The 22,923-nt window shown below is 36.6% G+C and overlaps 1 protein-coding gene across 10 annotated transcripts in view; it reads right to left on the bottom strand.

Moving 5' to 3' along the window:
- Positions 1-22,923, bottom strand: part of TSGA10 (testis specific 10) — a 204,421-nt gene that overhangs the window by 18,895 nt on the left and 162,603 nt on the right. For 7 of the 10 annotated variants that reach the window (XM_064371406.1, XM_064371407.1, XM_064371404.1 and 4 more), the window contains 3 exons: positions 7,460-7,662; positions 5,714-5,818; positions 5,386-5,535 (listed from right to left, as the gene is read on the bottom strand). The exons of 2 other annotated variants lie outside the window; for them this stretch is intronic. In XM_064371406.1, the coding sequence (XP_064227476.1) occupies positions 5,386-5,535; positions 5,714-5,818; positions 7,460-7,662 (458 nt within the window). Of the gene's footprint in view, positions 1-5,385; positions 5,536-5,713; positions 5,819-7,459; positions 7,663-22,923 lie in introns of those variants that run through there. One more of the 10 variants, XM_064371412.1, reaches the window with a different exon arrangement.

Consider the following 22,923-nt stretch of genomic DNA (forward strand, 5'->3'; position numbering starts at 1 on the left):
CCTTAAATGTAAATGGGCTAAATGCCCCAATTGAAAGACACAGGCTGGCAAATTGGATAAAGAGTCAAGACCAATTAGTATGCTGTATTCAGGAGACCCATATCACATGCAAAGACACACAGGCTTAAAATAAAGGGATGGAGGAATATTTACCAAGAAAAAAAAAAACAGGGGTTGCAATCTTAGTTTCTGATAAAACAGACTTTAAATCACAAAGATCAAACGAGAAAAGGAAGGGCATTACATAATGGTAAATAGATCAATGTAACAAGAGGAGCTAACTATCCTAAATATATATGCACCCAATACAGGAGCACCTAGATTTATAAAGCAATTTCAAAAAGACCTACAAAGAGACTTAGACTTCCACACAATAATAGTGGGAGACTTTAATACCCCACTATCAATATTAGACAGATAAATGAGACAGAAAATTAACAAGGATATCCAGGACTTGAACTCAGCTCTGGACCAAGCAGACCTAATATCTACAGAACTCTCCACCCCAAATCCACAGAATATACATTCTTCTCAGCACCACATCACATTTATTCTAAAACTGACTACATAATTGGAAGTAAAACACCCTCTGCAAGTGCAAAAGAAAGGAAATCATAACAGTCCTAGAAAACAGTGCAGTCAAATTAGAACTCAGGATTAAGAAACTCACTCAAAATCACACAACTACATGGAAACTGAACAACTTGCTCCTGAATGACTACTGGGTAAATAACAAAATGAAGGCAGAAATAAAGATGTTCTTTGAAACCAGTGAGAACAAAGACACAACGTACCAGAATCTCTGGGACACATTTAAAGCAGTGTGTAGAGGGAAATTTATAGCACTAAAGGCCCAAAGAGAAAGCAGGAATGATCTAAAATCGACACCCTAACATCACAATGAGAAGAACTAGAGACACAAGAGCAAACAAATTCAAAAGCTAGCAGAAGGTAAGAAATAACCAAGATCAGAACAGAACTGAAGGTGACAGAGATGTGAAAAACCCTTCAAAAACTCAATGAATCCAGGAGCTGTTTTTTTTGAAAAGATCAAGAAAACAGACCACTAGCCAGATTAATAAAGAGAAAAAGAGAGAAGAATCAAATAGACACAATAAAAAATGATAAAGGAAATACTGCCACTGATCCCACAGAAATACAAACTACCATCAGAGAATACTACAAACACCTCTATGCAAATAAACCAGTAAATCTAGAAGAAATGGATTAATTCCTGGATACATACGCCCTCCCAAGACTAAACCAGAAAGAAGTTGAATCCCTGAATAGACCAATAACAAGTTCTGAAATTGAGGCAGCAATTGATAGCCTATCAGCCAAAAAAAGTCCAGGACTGGACGGATTCACAGCCGAATTCTACCAGAGGTAAAAAGGGGAGCTGGTACCATTCCTTCTGAAACTATTCCAAACAATACAAAAAGAGGCAATCTTCCCTAACTCATTTTACAAGGCCAGCATTATCCTGATACCAAAACTGGGCAGAGACACGACAAAAAGAAAATTTTAGGCCAATATCCCTGATGAACATCGATGTGAAAAGCCTCAATAAAATACTGGCAAACCGAATCCAGCAGCACATCAAAAGGCTTGTCCACCAAGATCAAGTCAGCTTCATCCCTGGGATGCAAGGCTGGTTCAAGCTACACAAATCTATAAACGTAATCCATCACATAAACAAAACCAATGACAAAAAACACATGATTATCTCAATAGATGCAGAGAAGGCTTTTGACAAAATTCAACAGTCTTTCATGCTAAAAACTCTCAATAAACTAGTTATTGATGGAACGTATCTCAAAATAATAAGAGCTATCTATGACAAACCCACAGCCAATATTTGACTGAATGGGCAAAGACTGGAAGCATTCCTTTTGAAAACTGGCACAAGACAAGGATGCCCTCTCTCACCAATCCTATTCCACACAGTATTAGAAGTTCTGGCCAGGGCAATCAGGCAAGAGAAAGAAATAAAGGGTATTCGATTAGGAAAAGAGGAAGTCAAATTGCCTTTGTTTGCAGATGACATGATTGTGTATTTAGAAAATCCCATCAACTCAGCCCCAAATCTCCTTAAGCTGATAAGCAACTTTAGCAAAGTCTCGGGATATAAAATCAATGTGCAAAAATCACAATCATTCCTATACACCAATAACAGGCAAACAGAGAGCCAAATCATGAGTGAACTATCATTCAAAATTGCTGCAAAGAGAATAAAATGCCTAGGAATACAACTTACAAGGAATCTGAAGGACCTCTTCAAGAACCACAAATTACTGCTCAAGGAAATAAGAGAAGATACAAACAAATGGAAAAACATTCCATGCTCATAGAATGAATCAATATTGTGATAATGGCCATATGGCTTAAAGTAATTTATAGATTAAATGCTATCCCCATCAAGCTACCACTGACTTTCTTCACAGAACTGGAAAAAATGACTTCAAATTTCATATGGAATGAAAAAGAGCTCACATAGCCAAGATAATCCTAAGCAAAAAGAACAAAACTGAAGGTATCATGCTACCTGACTACAAACTATACTACAAGACTACAGTAACCAAAACCAAAACAGATATATAGACCAAAGGAACAGAACAGAGCCCTCAGAAATAATACCACACATCTACAACCATCTGATCTTTGACAAACCTGACAAAAACAAGAAATGGAGAAAAGATACCTTATTTAACAAATGGTGTTGGGAAAACTCACTAGCCATATGCAGAAAGCTAAAACTAGATCCTTTCCTTACACTTTGTGTAAGCAAGTGGGTGAAGGATATTAACATACACTTCTCAAAAGAAGACATCATCGGTGGTCATTAGAGAAATGCAAATCAAAACCAGAATAAGATACCATCTCATGCCAGTTAGAATGGTGATCATTAAAAAAAATCAGGAAACAACAGATGCTAGAGAGGATGTGGAGAAATAGGAATGCTTTTACACTGTGAGTGGGAGTGTAAATTAGGTCAACCATTATGGAAGACATTGTGGTGATTCCTCAAGGATCTAGAACTAGAAATACATTTGACCCAGCAATCCCATTACTGGGTAAATATCCAAAGGATTATAAATCATTCTAATATAAAGACGCATGCACACATATGTTTATTGTGGCACTCTTCACAATAGCAAAGATTTGGAACCAACCCAAATGCCCATCAATAGACTGTATAAAAAAAAAATGTGGCACATATACACCATGGAATACTATGCAGCCATAAAAAAGATGAGTTCATGTCCTTTGCAGGGACATGGATGAAGCTGGAAACTATAATTCTTAGCAAACTAACACAAGAACAGAAAACCAAACACCACATGTTCTCACTCATAAGTGGGAGCTGAACAATGAGAATACATGGACACAGGGAGGGGAACATCACACACCACGGCCTGTTGGTGGGTGGAGAGATAGGGGAGGGATAGAATTAGGAGAAATACCAAATGTAGATGATGGGTTGATGGGTGCAGCAAACCACCACGGCACATGTATACTTATGTAACAAACTTGCACATACTGCACATGTACCCCAGAACTTAAAGTATAATAATAATAATAAAAGAACAAATCTGGAGGCATCACATTACCTGACTTCAAACTATGCTACAAAACTATAGTTATCAAAACAGCATGGTACTCAATAAAAATAGGCATATAGACTAATGGAACAGAATAGATAACCCAGAAATAAAGCCAAATAATCACAGCCAACTTATCTTCGACAAAGTAAACAAACACTAAAGTGGGGAAAGGATACCTTATTCAACAAATAGTGCTGGGATAATTGGCAAGTCACATGTAGAAGAATGAAACTGGATCTTCATCTCTCACCTCATCATCAAAAACTTAGAAATCTAACACCTGAAACTGTAAAAAATTCTAGAAGATAACTTGGTAAAGCTCTTCTAGACACTAGCTTAGGCAAAGACTTCATAACCAAGAATCCAAAAGCAAATGAAACAAAAACTAATTATTTATATTACATATATTATCTATTTATGATGGGACTTAGTTAAACTTAAAAGCTTCTGCACAGCAAAAGAAATAATCAGCAGAGTAAACAGACAACCCACCAGAGTGGGAGAAAATCTTCCCAAGCATGCATCCACCAATAGACTAATATCCAGAATCTACAAGGACGTCAAAGAAATCAGCAAGGAAAAAACATAATCCCATCAAAAAGTGGGCTAAGGACATGAATAAACAATTCTCAAAAGAATATACACAAATGGCCAATGAAAAAATGCTCAACATCACTAATTATCAGAGAAATGCAAATTAATACCACAATGGGATACCTACCTTACTCCTGCAAGAATGGCCATAATTAAAAAATTAAAAAATCATAGGTGTTGGTATGGATGTGGTGAAAGGGAATGTTTTCTTTTATACTGCTGGTGGAAATGTAAACTAGTACAACCACTAAGGAAAACAGTACAGAGATTCCTTTTAGAACTAAAAGTATAACTACCATTTGACCCAGCAATCCAACTACTGGGTATTTACTCAGAGGAAAAGAAGTCATTATATGAAAAAGATATTTGCACACGTGTTTGTAGCAGCACAAGTTGCATTTGCAAAAACATAGAACCAGCCTAAATGCCCATCGACCAACAAGTGGATAAAGAAAATGTAGTATAAATATACCAGGGAATACTACTCAGCCACAAAAAGGTATAAAATGATGCCATTCATAGCAAGCTGGATGGAGCTGGAGACCATTATTCTAAGGGGAGTAACTCAGGAATGGAAAACCAAATATCACATGTTCTTCATGTTAAGTGAAAGCTAAGGTATGAGGATGAAAGGCCTAAGAATGATACAATGAACTCAGGGGATTCAGGGGGAAGGATTCCAAAGTTCCTTCCCCAGTGGGAGAAGGGTAAGGAATAAAGGAGTACACATTGGGTACAGTGCACACTGCTTGGGTATTGAATGCATCAAAATCTCAGAAATTACCACTAAAAGACTCATCTGTGCAACAAAAAACCACCTGTTCCCCCAAAACTCTGGAAATAAAAAATATATAATTTATGCAAACAGATAAAATATTAGACCTTTTTCTTTAGTATAATATATAATTCTAATTTAATTACCAAAATCCTTTATTTTTATATCACTGTATCTTGGTAATCATGTTTAAATATCACTATTGAAGATAGACTATTGAGTTTTCTTATTACCCCAAATATTCACTATACTAGATATTGCTATTTGGTCTCAAGAGAATGGATCCTTAAACAGACTCACTCTTCTTTTTTTTTCCTTCTTTTTATTGCATTTTAGGTTTTGGGGTACATGTGAAAAACATGCAAGATTGTTGCATAGGTGCATACGTGGCAGTGTGATTTGCTGACTCACTCTTCTAATGATCGATCTAGGCCTCGGTCAGGAGATCGATGGTGAGCATGTTCTGGTGAATGACACTTTGTATTTGGCTTCACTGTAGAACTCATATGATAAGCATTACTTGAGTAATTCTGGCGGAGAAGTTCTTGCACAGCCCTCTCCCTAAAGCAAAAGAGTGATGCTTTAAAATTTTATATCCAGCAAAATTATTAAAAGTATCATAAAACTGTAGCTTGATTTATACTTTAAAATCTAACATCACAAAAAAACTAAAACCTAAGAAATAATGCTTTCCATGCTGAAAAGCATTGCTTTTGAGCTTGTATCAAGATAAATTTACCTTTCAAAGCGCTCTCTTCCTAGTTGTCTTTTGGTAATGTCTAAATCAGCTTCCAATTGTGTGACAACATTTCTGAACTGGGCCACATCTCTACTCTGGATGGCCCTATTTAAAAGAAGGCAAGAGTTACAGTTGACTAAACTTAAAATATGGCTATGATTCCTGGGGTACATGAAACCATATTTACAGTGGTTTCTCAGCTGGATCCAAATCACAATGTGATTTTCATAGCTAGATTTATTAGTGCATCTAAAATATGCCAATGTTAGAGACATGTTAAGTATGCAAAGTAGACTACTTGAAAAGCCTAAGCAATCCCAGTCTCATTCAATTAAACCTTCTGTTTGAGTTTCCCTGTGGGATCACATTATATATCATCTATCTATACTATTTACTATAAATAGCTTTTTATGTAAGTACTTAGAGGTATTATATAAAGTAGTAGTATGATCAAATAATTAACACTGGAATTCACTAGCTCCATGATTAATATGGTCTGTTTTATATATGTATCTATTCAACCAAGTGCCTTATAATAAAATATGATATACACAATATTTAATTTAATAGGATCTTCCTTAAGGTTAAAGAATGGCTCAAAAACCCTTTGATAAGGCACAATATCATAAGAAAGATAAACAATGATGAATGTTATTCACACAGAACATACTGTCCTCTTCGCTTGCTTTCAGGATAGTATCATAGACTGCTGAAATCTAAACTTTAGAGACTAATAACATAAACATTTCTCATGCTAATTCTACATGTTAGTATTTACCAGTCAGTCTAAAACACAGCATAGCTCTTAGGGTGGAAGTTTTGGCATATTTCACTAAGGTAGATTTCCACCTACCACCTTGAGAAAGTAATCCTGCAAAACCAGTTGAAGAAATCATAATAGTCTAGCTATCGTAATGGAAGAGAATGACTCAGTCACCCAACATAACCTGAAAAAGAGGAAATTGGCCCTGGCTCTGAAGCCCTTGCCTAGTCAGGGGTTCCTAGGAATGGCTGACTGTAGAGACCATACTTCTTATCCTTCCCCATTTCCTGAGCTCTTATGCGATGACAAAGTGGAGGGTGGATGGAAAGTGTTATAGATGGGATAGGTAAGGACAGAGGTTAAGTGTCCCCTATCAGTTTTTGTGAGAGGTGACCAAGTTTAGTAGAAAAAAAATCACTATACAGGCAGGCATTTCGACCCAATTCTCCAGCCAAAGGTCTTCTAATAAGGTGCTAGGAGTGCTAGAGATCCAAAAAAAAAAAAAAAAAAAAAAAAAAAGAAGAAGAAGCCAAAATCAATGTCCTGGGAACTCTTCTGTATTTTGTGAATGCAGTTGTTCTTCTGGGTACCCAGTACACATTATAGGTACAAAAGAAAATATGACATGGCAAATGCAAACATTAGGTTGCAATATCTTGGTCTAAATATGAAAATTCTTCTAGTTTCAAACTGCTTATTTTTTTTTTCATTTTGTTATATTTCCTAAAGGCAATATTTTAGATCAGATATTCTATTATACTCAAAACTCTGTTGGAAAGAATAGAGATCATTAAACTTAAATTTAGATAAGAAAAATATAATAGCAAAAGCACTATCTCTTAGGCAAATCATAATATTTCTGATCCTCTGTTTAATTAATGGCGTATGGGAGGCAAATTCTCTAAATTCTAGTTTTAAAATTCTACTAATCTATAAAGACCAGAAATTTAAGATGTATGACTTTAAATTGCTAAACAACTCACATTTTATTTTCTGCCAAACAAAGGTGTTCCTTAACAAGCTGAATTTCAGATTCTTTTTCTTGAAGTGCTATCTGAGACTGATATTCTTTGTCTCGATTGGCCACCAGCAAATCTTCTAGATTCTGCATGGAGATTCTCTCATTTGTCATCTGACTCCTCAGGAGTTCAATTTCAGAACGAGCAGAATCTAACTCATTCTCCATCTGTACAATAATGAAAAGATATCTACACTTGTTCCCATTAATTTACTTAACTATTATATTATCAGGGACTCACAAAATTTTAATAATCTGTTATAAACTGGCAAATACTTTTAATGTGATTTGAAATTGTGTCCCTCCTTCTCACCAAATAAACACACCACACATGTATGTATAGTATCACTTTCTCCATCTCTCTGATCACATCAGAAAATTCCTTAAGAAAAGGCTTATTAATTTCAAACTGCAACCAGTTTCTACTACCAGCTTTGACATTTCTTTATATACTCCTGCAAGACTGACAGGATGATATCTGTGAGTACTGCTTTGTCCTGAGTCGGGTGAGCTACATGCTTATAGAATGTCATTGGACTCCATAATTAAGGAATATAAGGAGTAATTGTACATTCCTTCTCTTGTATAAACTTGTGGAAAGCTTCCTTTTTTGAAAGTTATCTTGATAGTGCCAGCTACTCAGGAGGCTGACACAGGAGAATTGCTTGAGCCAGGGAGGCAGAGGTTGCAGTGGGCTGAGATCGTGCCACTGCATTTCAGCCTGGGTGACAGAGTGAGATTTCATCTCAAAAAAAAAAAAAAAAAGAAAGTTATCTTGAGCCTCAAAATATGCTTGGTGACACAAATGTTTTTTCAAAAGGAGGAAGAACAATCACTAGTCAAAAAAAAAAATTCCTTATCTTGTAATGTACATAATAAATCCTATATGCATTTAAAAAGTTAAATGTGAAAAGGTAAACTTTAAATTCCAGTAAGAAGAAATAAAAGTGAAATTACAGGGAAGGGAGATAGGCAGGCAGGGAAATAATTTTGTAAGCTAGACACAATGCAAAAAAAACTATGGTCACATTAAAAAAAAAACAAACCACATTTTGATAGTCAATATGAACTTAACCAAAATTTGAAAGGAAACAGCTTGAAGACAAATAAACTTAGTAAATAAGGTTAATTGTTTATATCTCTACCAACATAAAGAACTCATATGAACTGATGAGAAATATGAGCTAAATGATAATGATCAGAAAATTTACTAAAGAAGAAAGTAAATTGTAAATGTATGGGGAAAATTTACCCTTAATAGTAATAAAATAAATTAAAACAAGATTCCATTACTAGTTCGGGGTTCACCTCCCCCCACCCCCTGCCCAGAGATGGAGTCTTGCCCTGTTGCCTAGGCTGGAGTGCAGTGGCGTGGTCTTGGCTCACTGTAACCCCCACCTCCTGGTTTCAAGCAATTCTGCCTCAGCCTCCTGAGTAGCTGGGATTACAGGCATGCACCACCACACCCACCTAATTTTTATATTTTTAGTAGACGGGTTTCACTGTGTTAGCCAGGATAGTCTGGAATTCCTGATCTCGAGATCCACCCATCTCAGCCTCCCAAAGTGCTGTGATTACAGGCGTGAGCAACTGAGCCTGGCTCAGGGTTTTTTTTTACCTTGACATTACTGATGTTTTGGGTTGGATCATTACTTGGAGTGGGGGAAGCACTACGCATTACAGGATGCTTAGCAGTATTCCTGGCCTCTGCCCAATCGATGTCACCAGCATTCCCTACTCTAGTCATGACCATTAAAAAGGCCATTATTAAATGCACACTGGGAGCAAAATCTCTTTCAGCTGAACCAGAAAAACTCTACCAAAGACACTGTTCTAATCTATCTAGTGGAAAAATATGTTAATTTGTATTAATGAACATTACATTGGGCAATGGCAATCTCATATACTTTGCTGGCAGAAGTAGAAAATGAATTATGATTTTTTTGTCAATAGCTTTTTTGAAATGTAATTCACATTGCATCAATTATTTTTAGCATATTAACACAGTTGTACAATCATTACAACAATCTAATGTTAGAACTTTTTCATCATCTCAAAAAGAAACTCAAGGTCAAGCATGGTGGCTAACACCTGTAATCCCAGCACTCTGGGAGGCCAAGGTAGGCAGATTGCTTCAGTTCAGGAGTTCGAGACCAGTCTGGGCAACATGGTTAAACCCCATCACTACAAAAAATACAAAAACTTAGTCAGGCATGGTGACATAGGACTGTAGTCCCAACTATTCAGGAGGCTGAGGTGGGAAATCACCTGAGCCCAGGAGGTCGAGGCTACAGTGAGCCAAGATGGCACCACTGCATTCCAGCCTGGGCTACTGGAGGAGACCATATCTCAAAAAAAACAAAAACAAAAACAAAACAAAAAAACAACACAGAACCCTCTGTGGCCCTAGGCAACCCCTAAACTATTTTCCACTATTTGTCTCATTCTGGATATTTCATATACACAGAAACAAACAATGTGTATGTGGTCATTTGTGACTGGATTCCTTTATTAGCATAACGTTTTTAAGAATTATCAATGTTTTAGCAGGTAGCAAAATTTAATTACTTGTATTGCCTAATAACATTCCATTGCATAGATAAACCACAGATCTATTCATGAGTTAAACATATTTGACTTATTATACTTTGGGACTACTATAAATAATACTTCCATAAAGATTTGTATACAAGTTTTTGCATGGACATGTTTTCCATTACTCTTGAACACACAGCAGTGACATTTATGAGCTGTATGGTAATCTAATTTTTAACATTTTGAGGAACTGCCAAAATGATTTCCACAGTTGCCTATTTTACATTTCCACCAGCAATATATGAGGGTTTCACTTTTTCCACATTTTTGTCAACATTTTTTATCTTCTCTGTGACTATAGCCATCCTAGTCATTGTGAAATAGTATGATTTTGATTTGCATTTTTCTATTAATGATGTTCAGCATCTTTTCATGTGTTTGTTGGGCATTTATGTGTCTTATGTGGAGAAATGTCTATTAATATCCTTTGCCAAGTTTTTTAGTTAGGTTATTGTTTGAGACAAGGTTTCATTCTGTCACCCAGGCTGGAGTGCAGTGGCATGAACATGGCTCACTGAAGCAAACTTCCCACCTCAGCCTCTCAAGTATCTGGGAATACAGACGTGTACCACCACACCTAGCTAATTTTTGTATTTTTTGTAGAGATGGGCTTTTGCCATGTTGCCCAGGCTGGTCTTGAACTCCTGGGCTCAAGCGATCCTCTTGTCTCAGCCTCCCAAAATGCCAGGATTATAGGCATGAACTACCACTATGTATTTTGAATATCAATCTCTTATCAGATATATGGTTAGCAAATGTTTTCTCACATCTTGTGCATCATCTTGTCACTTTTTTGATATCATCTGCAGCACACAAGTTTTTTTTTTTTAAATCAAGTCCACTTAATTTACTCTTTTTTTGCTTGTGTTTTTGATGTGTATTTAAGAAAGTGCTGCCTAACCCAAGGTTACAAAGATTTACTTCTATGTTTTCTTCTTAATACAGTTTTTGCTCTTACTTAAAGCCCTGTAATTCATTTTTAGTTAATCTTTGCATGTGATCCAACTTCATTCTTTTCCATGTAGATGTTAGGTGGTACCAACACCATTTTCTAAAAATACTATTCTTTCCTCATTGAATTGTCCTAGCACCTGTATTTTGAAAAATCATTTGGGTACAAATTTATAAACCATTTCTGGACTCTGAATTCTGTTCCATCAACCTCTATGTCTTTCCTTATGCTAGCATCACGCTGTCTTGATTACTTTAGTTTTGCAGGCAGCTTTGAAATCAAGAAGTGTGATTCTCTCAAGTTTTTCTTTTTCAAGATTTTGGCAATTTTGGGTCACTTGCATTTCCATATGAGTTTTAGATCAGTTTGACATTTTATACAAAGAAGACACCTGGGATTCTGATAAAGCACTGCCTTAAACGTATGGATCACTTTTGGGAGCAATGCCATCTTAACGACGATAAGTGTTCTGACCCATGAACATGGGATGCATTTCCATTTATTTAGGTCTCCTTTAATCTCTGTTGATAATGTTCTGTAGTTTTGTAACTTCTTTTGTTAAATTAATTCCTAAGTATTTGTCCCTTTTTTTTTTTTCCTTGGAGACAGAGTCTTATTCTGTCACCAGGCTGGAGTGCAGTGGAGTGATCTCAGCTCACTGCAACCTCCGACTCCCTGGTTCAAGCAATTCTCCTGCCTCACCTTCCTGAGTAGCTGGGATTACAGGCATGCACCACCATGCCCAGCTAATTTTTGTATTTTTAGTACAGACAGGGTTTCACCATGTTGGCCACAATGGTCTCCATCTCCTGACCTTGTGATCTGCCCGCCTTGGCCTCCCAAAGTGTTGGGTTTACAGGGAGCCACAGCGCCCGGCTGTATTTGTTCTTTTTTAATGCTACCCTTTTTGATGCAATTCCATTTGATAGAATTGTTTTCTTATTTTCATTTTCAGATTGTTCATTGTTATTGTATAGAAATAAAAAATACAATAATTGGATATTGATCTTGTATCCTACAACCCTGATGCTCATTTGTTAGTTCTAGTAGTTTTTTCATTGATTCTTAGGATTTTCTGTATTTCAGATCATGTCACCTGCAAACAGATAGTTTTACTTATTTTCCATTCTGGATGCCTTTTATTTCTTTTTCTTGCCTAATTGCCCTGCCTAGAACCTCTGCTACAATGTTGAATAGAAGAGGCAAGGCTGGCATTCTTGTCTTGATACTGATCTTAGGGCAAAAGCATTCTACCACCACTGAGTACAGGGCTTGCTGTGCAGTTTTCATAGATGCCCTTTAAGGTCAAGAAAGTTTCTTTCTATTTATAGTTTATAGAGTGTTTTTATAAAGGCAAGAATGTTGGATTTTGCCAAATGCTTTTTCTGCATCCATTGAGAAGGCCGTGTGGTTTTCATTCTTGATTCTATTGATATGATGATATATTAATTGATTTTCAGGTGTTAAACTAACCCAGCATTCATGGAATAAACCCTACTTGAGGGTGTAAATTTCATTTTATGTGTTGTTGGAATCAGTTTATAGTATTTTCTTGAGAATTTTTCATCTGTATTCATAAGAGATACTGGTCTGCAGTTTTATTTTCCTGTGAGGTCTTTGTCTGGCTTTGGCCTCACGGCAATAATGGTTTCATAGAATGCATTGGGAAATGTTCTCTGCTACTTTTGGAAGTTTGCAAAATTTTTGGATAAATGCATCTTGAATCATTTCGAAGAATTCACAACTGAAGCCATCTGGGCCTCGATATTACTTTATGGAAATTTAAAATTTTCTATTTTGACCTCTTCAGGTTGTAGGTTTACTCAGATTTTCTACTTTTATTTCAGTCAGTTTTAATAGTCTGTGTTTTTCTGGAAATTTGTTGATTTCATCTAAGCATTTAAATTTTGGCATTCAATTGTTCATAATATTCCCCTATGACACTTTTTTATTACGTTAGTAGTGATGTCCCTTCTCTTATTCCTGATTTTAGTAAATTGACTCTGTCACTTTGCTAAAGATTTGTCAATTTTGTTGATATTCTGAAAGAACAAGCTTGTGACTTCTTTGATTCTCAATTGTTCTCTCTTGACTTAGTTTTTGTTCTAATATTGATTATTATTTTCATTCTTCTTACTGTGGGTTTAGTTTGTTCCCTTTTTCCAGTGTTCTAAGTGGAAGGCTAGGTAAGTGACTTAAGATCTTTCTTCTTTTTTTTTAAATATAGATAGGCATTTATAGCTATAAATTTCCCTCTAAGTACTGCTTTAACTGCATCCTGTACGTTTTGACACAATACATATTCATTTTCGCTAATCTCAGAGTATTTTCTTTTTTTCCTTTGTGATTTCTTCTTTGACTCACCACTGTTTTGGAATGTGCTGCTCAATTTTTATATACTTGTAAATTTACAAAATTTCCTTCTTTTATCAATCCCTAACAATTCCATTGTGGTGGGAGAACATACTTTGCATAAGTTCAATCCTTTTAAATCTATTAAGGCTTGTTTTATGGCCTAATGTATGATCAGTTCTGGAGGATCTTCCATGTTGAGAAGACTATGTATTCTACTGTTGTTGGAAGAGTGTTTTATATGTTTATGTTAATGAAAATTTGGTTTCAGTGTGGTTGAAATCCTGTATTTCCTTGTTGATGTTCTGCCTACCTGCTCTCTTCATTATTGAAAGTGAGGTACTGATGTCTGCAACTATTACTGTTGAATTATTTCCAGCTCAACACAGAAATGTTATTTCTATATAGCTGTATTTACTCCTTCTCTCATTAGTGATATTACTGCTTACATTTACATCTCTATATGTCACAAGTCCAATGATATATTATTACAATTATTACTTTTAAATTTTATAGCTTTTAAAGAAATTGTTAGGACAGCAAACATACATAGTCAGACTTAGCAAATACCTCAAAGCAGCCCTTTTAAATATATTCAAAGAAACAAAGGAAATCATACTTAAGGAAGTAAAGTAAGGCCATAAATAGATGAATGGATAAAGAAAATGTGGTATATATACAAAATAGAATACTATACAGCAACGAGCTCCAACCTTTTTGTCACCATGGACTGGTTTCATGGAAGAAAATTTTTCAATGGACAGCAGTGGGGGTGGGGATGGTTTTGGGATGAAACTGTTCTACCTCAGATCATCAGGCATTAGTTAGATTCTCACAAGGAGTGTGCAACCTAGATCCCTCACATGTGCAGTTCACAATATGGCACACACTCCTATGACAACCTAATGCCACTGCTAATCTGACAGGAGGCAGAGCTCAGGCAGTAATGCTCACTAACCCACCTACTGTTCACCTCCTCCTGCTGTGCGGGTGGGACTGGTACCAGTTTGTGGTAACAGGCCATGGACCCATACAGGTCTGTGGCCCAGGGGTTGGGGACTCCTACTATATGCCTTTAAAAAGAAAAAAATTCTGTAATTCATGGCAACCTGGATGGAATTTAGGGACATCATGCTAAATGAAATAAGCCAGGCACAGCAAGACAAATACTGTATTATCTTACTTATAAGTGGAATACTTACAATCTTACTTATAAATATGGTATGATCTTACTTATAACCTGACTTTATAGAAACAGAGAGTAGAATGGTGAAAGGAGGAAGGATTGAAAAAGGGAAGATGTTGATCAAAGAGTTCAAAGTTTTAGTTTGACTGGAGAAATAAGTTTTGGTGATTTATTACACTGCATGGTGACCACAGTTAATAATAATCTACTGTATAATTCAAAATTTCAAAAAGAATAAAATTTTAATATCATTCCTAAAAAATAAGTTGATAATTTGATATGTTAATTAGCTTAATTAAACCTGTCTACCATACATACATCAAATCTTTCTACACACATAGACCAAAACATCACACTGTACTCCATAAATATACACAATTATTTGTCAACTAAAAAAATAAGAAAGAAAAAGTAAAAGAAGGCATAATAACAATGTCTCATCAAATAACTAATAATAAAGAAATAATAAACTGCTCTAAAAGGCAGTTTCTTTTGTTTGCTTTATTTTCCTATGGCTGGGCGGCATTTTCTTGGATTTTTGAAGGTTAAATTTTTTTGTTGTTGAAAATTAGAAATTTTAAATAATATATTGTAGCACCTCTAAATACTGATCCTCCCCATCTTGGGGCTTGTTATGGTTGGTTTGTTTTCTTATTTATTTCTCTAGACTGTTTCTATGATATCTATTTCCCTTGCAGTACATAGCCTCTGATGTTGCTCCTCAGGGTATACATATAGATACTCCGATCCCCTTCCATGGGCATGCACAGTCACCCTAGCTTCTCCCCCTAGGATGACAATGGATTTAGCCAGGCTCTCTTTGACTGTCTCTTAAGTGTCTGGCTGGTCTGGCCCTACTGGTATCAAATCCAACTATTAGCCTCTATTAATTGCTAGCTGAATGTTCTATTGATTTTGACAATCACTTGTGGGTTAACTTGCTTCACAGTCTGATCCAATTACATTTGATCCCTTTGCAGGGGTACTACTTCCCAACCCAAGCATTGTTGAGGTGTGATTGACAAATAAAAATTATACATACTTAAGATATGTAACATGATGTTTTGATACACACATACATTGTAAAATGATTACCACAATTAAGCTAACTAACATATCCATCACCTCTCTCATCTAGTTACTACTGTATGTGTGTGATAAGAATACATGAGATCTATTCACAGCAAATTTCAAGTATACAGTATATTAACTATAGTTACCATGCTGTACATTAGATCTCCCAAACTTACTTACCTTGTAACTGAAAATTTGTACACCCTGACCAACGTCTCTCTTCTTCCCCTACTCCCTTCACCCCCAGCCCCTCATCACCACCATTCCACTCTCGGTCAAACTCACAGAAGAAGGGGTAGTTTTGAGGCAAGTTATTGAGGCTTGCTCTGACCCCAGAAGGGCTCGTGTTAGCTGCCGCTGTCCATGGTTCTCTATTCAACTTCTAAGTGGTCTACTGTTTCCATTTTTGTTTTCATGAAGTTTCCTCTTAATTGTGAAGCAGTGGCTTTTTGACTCATTGGCTGTATGTGCCAAAATTTCCACTTGTGGGAATCCATCTTAAGGATATAATGCAAAATGTGATAAAAGTTTTATGTAAAAAAAAAAAATGTTCATGTTAAAAATTTTAAAATTTTTATACAGAAATGGTAAAAAAGTAGAATAATCCATTTAATAAATTATTTTACAAATATGCAAAAGAACACAAAAATCTGGCTAGGAAAAGAAAAGGGCCAGAAGGAAATGTAACAAAACGTCTATAGTGGGAGAAAGTACCTTATGCTAGTTTTAGGTTCTGAAATCCATTTTGGCCTAAGATGATGGCCACATTTTTAAAAATCCTTTGCCTTCTTCAAAAATTATATGAGATTCTCCAAAACACTTCTTATGCCTAAAGAAATCATCTATAACATAAGCATTAATTAAAGGACATTAAAGGAAAAATACTTGGAATTCATGTTCTCAAAATTCCTCTTGAAAAGAGTTAGTTCATAGATATACGATTATTTTAGAAATAGAACATCAAGACCTGAGTGTACTGTATATTATGTGAATTATATCCCAATAAATATATCTCAGTAAATATATTTTTTTAAAAAAAAAGAAAAGCAAAGAAAACTAAGACTGAAAAAAGGTCCAGACATTGCTTTAAACTATTTTTGTAGGAGAATGAAGGTAGCAATATAGATATTTTTGACCCTAACTTCTCCTTTCTTATTTAAAATTATGAGTGATCTCAGGGATGGAAGGTTAGTTCAATATTCAAAAACTATCAATGTGATCTATCATATTATGAGGCTAAAGAAGAAAAATAATTGGATCTAATAATTAGATGCTGAAAAAGCAGTTGACAAAATTCAACATCCCTCTATGATTAAAAAAAAAAAAAAACTCTTAGAAATATGGGAATAGAGGGGAACTCTCTCTACTTCATAAGAGCAACTACAAAATACTACAGATAACAGTATACTTAGTGGTGAAACACTGAATGCTTTCTGCCTAATACTGGAAAGAAGGCAAGATGTCCACTTGCACCACTCTTATTTGACATAGTGCTTAATTATGAAACAGTCAAAAAGGCAAGAAAAGGCACACAGATCAAAAAGAATTAAAACTGTTCTTATTTTCAGATACAATGGTTGTTTACCTAGAAAACCCCATGGAATCTGCAGGAAAACTCCTAGAACTAATAAGTAGATTTGGTAAGTTCACAGGACACAAGATAAACATTCAGAAATTAAAATTGTTGACCAGGCACAGTGGCTCATGCCTTTAATCCCAGGAGGCCTTGGCAGGTGGATAACTTGAGGTCAGGAGTTCAAGACCAGCCTGGCAAACATGGTGAAACCCTGTCCCTACTAAAAATACAAAAATTAGCTGGGTGTGGTGGCGTGTGCCTGTAATCCCAGCTTCTCGGGAGGCTGAGGCAGGAGAATCACTTGAACCTGGGAGGTGGAGGTTACAGTGAGCCAAGATCATGCCACTGTACTCCAGCCTGGACAACAAAGCGAGACTCCATGTTAAAAAAAAAAAATTAAAAGTGTTGGCTGGGCATGCTGGCTAATGCCTGTAATCCCAGCACTTTGGGAGGCCTAGGCAGGAGGACAGATTGAGGCTAGAAGTTTGAGACCAGCCTGGGCAACATAGCAAGACCTCATCACTACAAAAATTAAAATATTAGCCAGGCATGGTGGCACATGCCTGTAGTGCCACCCAGCTACTTGGGAGGCTTAGGTGAAAGGATCACTTGAGCCCAGGGGTTCAAGGCTGCACTAATCTACGTGCCACTGCACTCCAGCCTGGGTGACAGAGTGAAATCCAATCTCTAAAACCAAACCAAAAGAAAACAGAAGAATAAAAATCAACTGTACTTCTACATACTAGCAAGAAACACATTGACAATGACATTAAAACTAAAATACCATTTATAATAGCTCAAAAAAAGAATACTTTTTACTTTATAGGTAGAAATCTAAACATGTGCACAACTTGCATGCTGAAAACTACACAAAGTTAACAAAAGAAATCAAGGAAGATCTAAGTGAGACATATCACATTCATGAACTGGAAGCCTTAGCATAGTACAGATGTTAATTCTCCCCAAGATAATGGAATTTTAATGTAATTCCTATCAAAATCCAAATAGGATTTTTGTTGATATAAAAAGATTATTCTTAAACATGTGAAAAATCAAAGAGACTAGAATACCTAAAATAATTTTGAAAAAGAAAAAAAGAATAAAGCAGATGAACCTGAATTAAAGACTTAATATATAACTAGAGTAATCAAAATTGTGTGGTATTGGTGGAAAGACAGATATATAAGTCAATGTAAAAGAAGAGAAAACCAAGAAATAGGCCCACACAAATATGCCCAACTGATTTTTCACGAAATCTATTCAGTGGCAGAAAGATAGCTTTTTAAGCAAATAGTACTGAAGCAGTTGGGTAATCATAGACCAAAAAAAAAAAAAAAAAAGACCTAGACCTCTATGTAAACCTCACACTTCATGCAGAATTAACTCAAAATAGGTCATGGAACTACATGTTAAAAATAAAACTATAAAACATTTAGAATAAGAAGTAGGAAAATCTTTGGGATTTAGAGCTATAGCAAATAATTTTTAGACTTAAGCCAAAAGCACAATCCATAAAAGGAAAATTTATAAATGCGATTTCATCAAAACTGAAAACTTTTTATCTGAGAAAGACCCTGTTACGAGGATAAAAACCACAAGCCACATACTTAGTGAAAGAACATATTTGCAAACCAGTCTGATAAAGCAGGAGTCCCCAACCCCCAGGCCACAGACCGCTACCAGTCCGTGGTCTGTTAGGAACTGGGTCACACAGCAGGAGGTGAGTGCAGGCAAGCCAGCAAAGCTTCAACTGTATTTACAGCTGATCCCCATCACTTGCATTACTGCCTGAGCTCTGCCTCCTGTCAGATCAGCAGCAGCATTAGATTCTCATAGGAGCAGAACCCTATTGTGAACTGCACAGGCAAGGGATCTCAGTTGTGCACTCTTTAAAAGAATCTAATGCCTGATGATCTGAGGTGGAGATGGGGCACTGATGTTAGCTCTGGGGAGTGGCTGCAAATACAGATTAACATTAGCGGAAAGGTTTGACTGCACAGAGACCATAATAAATCAATTGCTTGCAGACTAATATCAAAACCCTATTACTGAGTGGCAAGTGACAATTAAGATGCATCTGGTGGTAGGCTTTATAGTGGCAAGTGAGTTGATGTGCTTCAATTGTACAGCCTGCCCATTCTTTTATTTACCACTTCCATTCAGGTCTCTTTCCTGCATTTGAGTACTTATCTCAGTCACAGATTTGGTAAGCCCACAAGCTAACCCTAGCCAAAATGAGTAAAAAATAAACATCCTTAGAAAGTTTATTTGAAAAGGGCAAAAGACCAAATAATGAGACAGCAGAAGACTCTAAGACTGCGAAAAAAGGAAAGCTGCATTTAAAAGAAAATACCAAGCCCTACTTAAATTATGGGTTCATTGCAACAGGTGACTCACATTCTCCAAGTCTGCTTTGTATATCCAGTGAAACCATGAAACCTTCAAAACTGCTTTGCCATATGGAGACCAAGCACCCTGCATTAAAAGACAAGCCTTCGGAGTTTTTCAAAAGAAAAAAAAAATGTGAACACAAAGAACAGAAACCATTATTAAAGGCCACCACTTCATCAAACGTGTTTCCACTGAGAGCATCATTCTTAGTGGCTAAACGCATTGCTAATGCTAGGAAGCCCTTTGCTATTGTGAAGAGATGCTCCTGCCTACTGATAAGGATATCTGTCATAAAATTTTAGGAGAGGCTGAAGTTCAAAAGGTGGCACGTGTTCCTCTTTCGGCTAGCATCATAACTAGATGAATAACCAGATGAAATAACAGAGGATATTTAGACACAATTATTAGAGAGGATTAATGAGTCACTGTGGTATGCAATCCAGGTTGATGAGTCTACCGATGTTGACAGCAAGGCAACAATGCTTGTTTCTGTGTCATATATTTTTCAGGAGCAAGTTCATGAGGATATGTTTTTTTTGTTGTTGTTTTGTTTTGTAGTTTTTCTTTTTCTTTTTTTTTTTATTGTACTTTAGGTGCCAGAGTACATGTGCAGATCATGCAAGATTGTTGCATAGTTACATACATGGCAAGGTGGCTTGCTGCCTTCATCCCCCCATCACCTACATCTGGCATTTCTCCCCATGTTATCCCTCTCTGACCTCCCCATCTCCTTCCCCACTGTCCCTCCCTTGGCCACCCCGAACAGACCCCAGTGTGTGATGCTCTCTCCCTGTGTCCATGTGTTCTCATTGTTCAACACCCGCCTATGAGTGAGAACATGCGGTGTTTGATTTTCTGTTCTTGTGTCAGTTTGCTGAGAATGATGGTTTCCAGATTCATCCATGTCCCCACAATGGACATGAACTCATCATTTCTTATGTCTGCAATGTATTCCATGTGTATAGGTGTCACATTTTCCTTGTCCAGTCTATCGTCGATGGGCATTTGGGTTGCTTCCAGGTCTTTGATATTGTAAACAGTGCCACTATGAACATACATGTGCATGTGTCCTTATGTAGAATGATTTATAATCCTTTGGATATATACCCAGTAATGGGATTGCTGGGTCAAATGGAATTTCTATTTCTAGGCCCTTGAGGAAGTGCCACACTGTCTTCCACAATGGTTGAATTAGTTTACACTCCCACCAACAGTGTAAAAGTGTTCCTATTTCTCCACATCCTTTCCAGCATCTGTCGTCTCCAGATTTTTTAATGATCGCCATTCTAACTGGCATGAGATGGTATCTCAATGTGGTTTTGATTTGCATTTCTCTAATAATCAGTGATGATGAGCATTTTTTCATGTGTTTGTTGGTCTCATATATGTCTTCTTTTGAAAAGTATCTGTTCATATCCTTCTCTCACTTTTGGATGGGTTTTTTTTTTCTTGTAAATGTGTTTTAGTTCTTTGTAGATTCTGGATATCAGCCCTTTGTCAGATGGGTAGATTGCAAAAAATTTTTCCCATTCTGTTGGTTGCCACTTCACTCCAATGATTGTTTCTTTTGCTGTACAAAAGCTCTGGAGTTTAATTGGGTCCCATTTGTCTATTTTGGCTTTTGTTGCCAATGCTTTTGGTGTTTGGGTCATGAAGTCCTTGCCTATGCCTATGTCCTGAATGGTTTTGCCTAGGTTTTCTTCTAGGGTTTTTATAGTGTTATGTCTTATGCTTAAGTCTTTTATCCATCTGGAGTTAATTTTAGTGTAAGGTGTCAGGAGGGAGTCCAGTTTCTGCTTTCTGCACACTGCTAGCCAGTTTTCCCAACACCATTTATTAAACAGGGAATCATTTCCCTATTGCTTGTTTTTATCAGGTTTGTCAAAGATCAGATGGTTGTAGATGTGTGGCATTGCCTACAAGGCCTCTGTTCTGTTCCATTGGTTTATATCTCTGTTTTGGTACCAGTACCATGCTGTTTTGATTACTGTAGCCCTGTAGTATAGTTTGAAGTCAGGTAGCGTGATGCCTCCAGCTTTGTTCTTTTTGATTAGGATTGTCTTGGCTATGTGGGCTCTCTTTCGGTTCCATATGAAGTTTAAGGTGGTTTTTTCCAGTTCTGTGAAGAAGGTCATTGGTAGCTTGATGGGGATAGCATTGAATCTATAGATTACTTTGGACAGTGTGGCCATTTTCACGGTATTGATTCTTCCTAACCATAAGCATGGAATGTTTCTCCATTTGTTTGTGTCCTCTCTTATTTCCTTGAGCAGTTTTTTGTAGTTCTCCTTGAAGAGGTCCCTTACACCCTTCATTAGTAGTAGTCCTAGGTACTTTATTCTCTTTGTAGCAATTGTGAATGGGAGTTCGCTCATGATTTGGCTCTCTGTTAGTCTGTTATTGGTGTATAGAAATGCCTGTGATTTCTACAAATTTTGCTGAAGTTGCTTATCAGTTCAAGGAGATTTTGGGCTGAGATGACAGGATCTTCTAAATATACAATCATGTCATCTGCAAATAGAGACAATTTGACTTCGTCTTTTCCTAATTGAATATGTTATGCGCACTTTTGTTGCCAACCAATGTCACAGCTGCAGATTACTCAAGTCTTTGGATGATTACATATTAGGAAAACTGAATTGGTCGTTTTATGTCAGCATATGCACAGATGGAGTGATTGCCATGACTGGACAGCTTTCTGATTTCATTACTTGGGTCAAAGAGGTTGCTTCTGAATGTGAGTCTACACACTGTGTCATCCATAGAGAAATGCTGGTTATCCAAAAATTGTCACCTGAACTTAACAACATTTTGCAGGATGTGATTAAAATTATCAGCCAACCAGGGGCAGTGGTTCATGCCTGTAATCCCAGCACTTTGGGAGGCTGAGGCGGGCAGATCATGAGGTCAAGAGATCGAGACCATCCTGGCCAACATGGTGAAACCCCATCTCTACTAAAAAAAAATACAAAAAAAAGATTAGCCAGGCATGGTGACATATGCCTGTAATCCTAGCTACTCAGGAGGCTGAGGCAGGAGAATCTCATGAACCTGGGAGGTGGAGGTTGCAGTGAGCTAAGATCACACCACTGCACTCCAGCCTGGGCAACAGAGCAAGACTCCATCTCAAAAAAAAATAAAAAAATAAATAATAATAATAATAGTAGTAAAATTATCAGCCACATTAAAGTACATGCCCTTCACCCATATCTGTTCACATAGCTCCGTGAAGAAATGGATGCAGAGCAAACATACCTTCTTTTATACACAGAAGTGAGATGGCTTTCTAAAGGTGTACCACTG

The sequence above is a fragment of the Aotus nancymaae genome, unplaced genomic scaffold (genome assembly GCF_030222135.1).
Source record: "Aotus nancymaae isolate 86718 unplaced genomic scaffold, 86718_ANA_hifiasm-v0.15.2.pri h1tg000131l, whole genome shotgun sequence".
NCBI lineage: Eukaryota > Metazoa > Chordata > Mammalia > Primates > Aotidae > Aotus > Aotus nancymaae.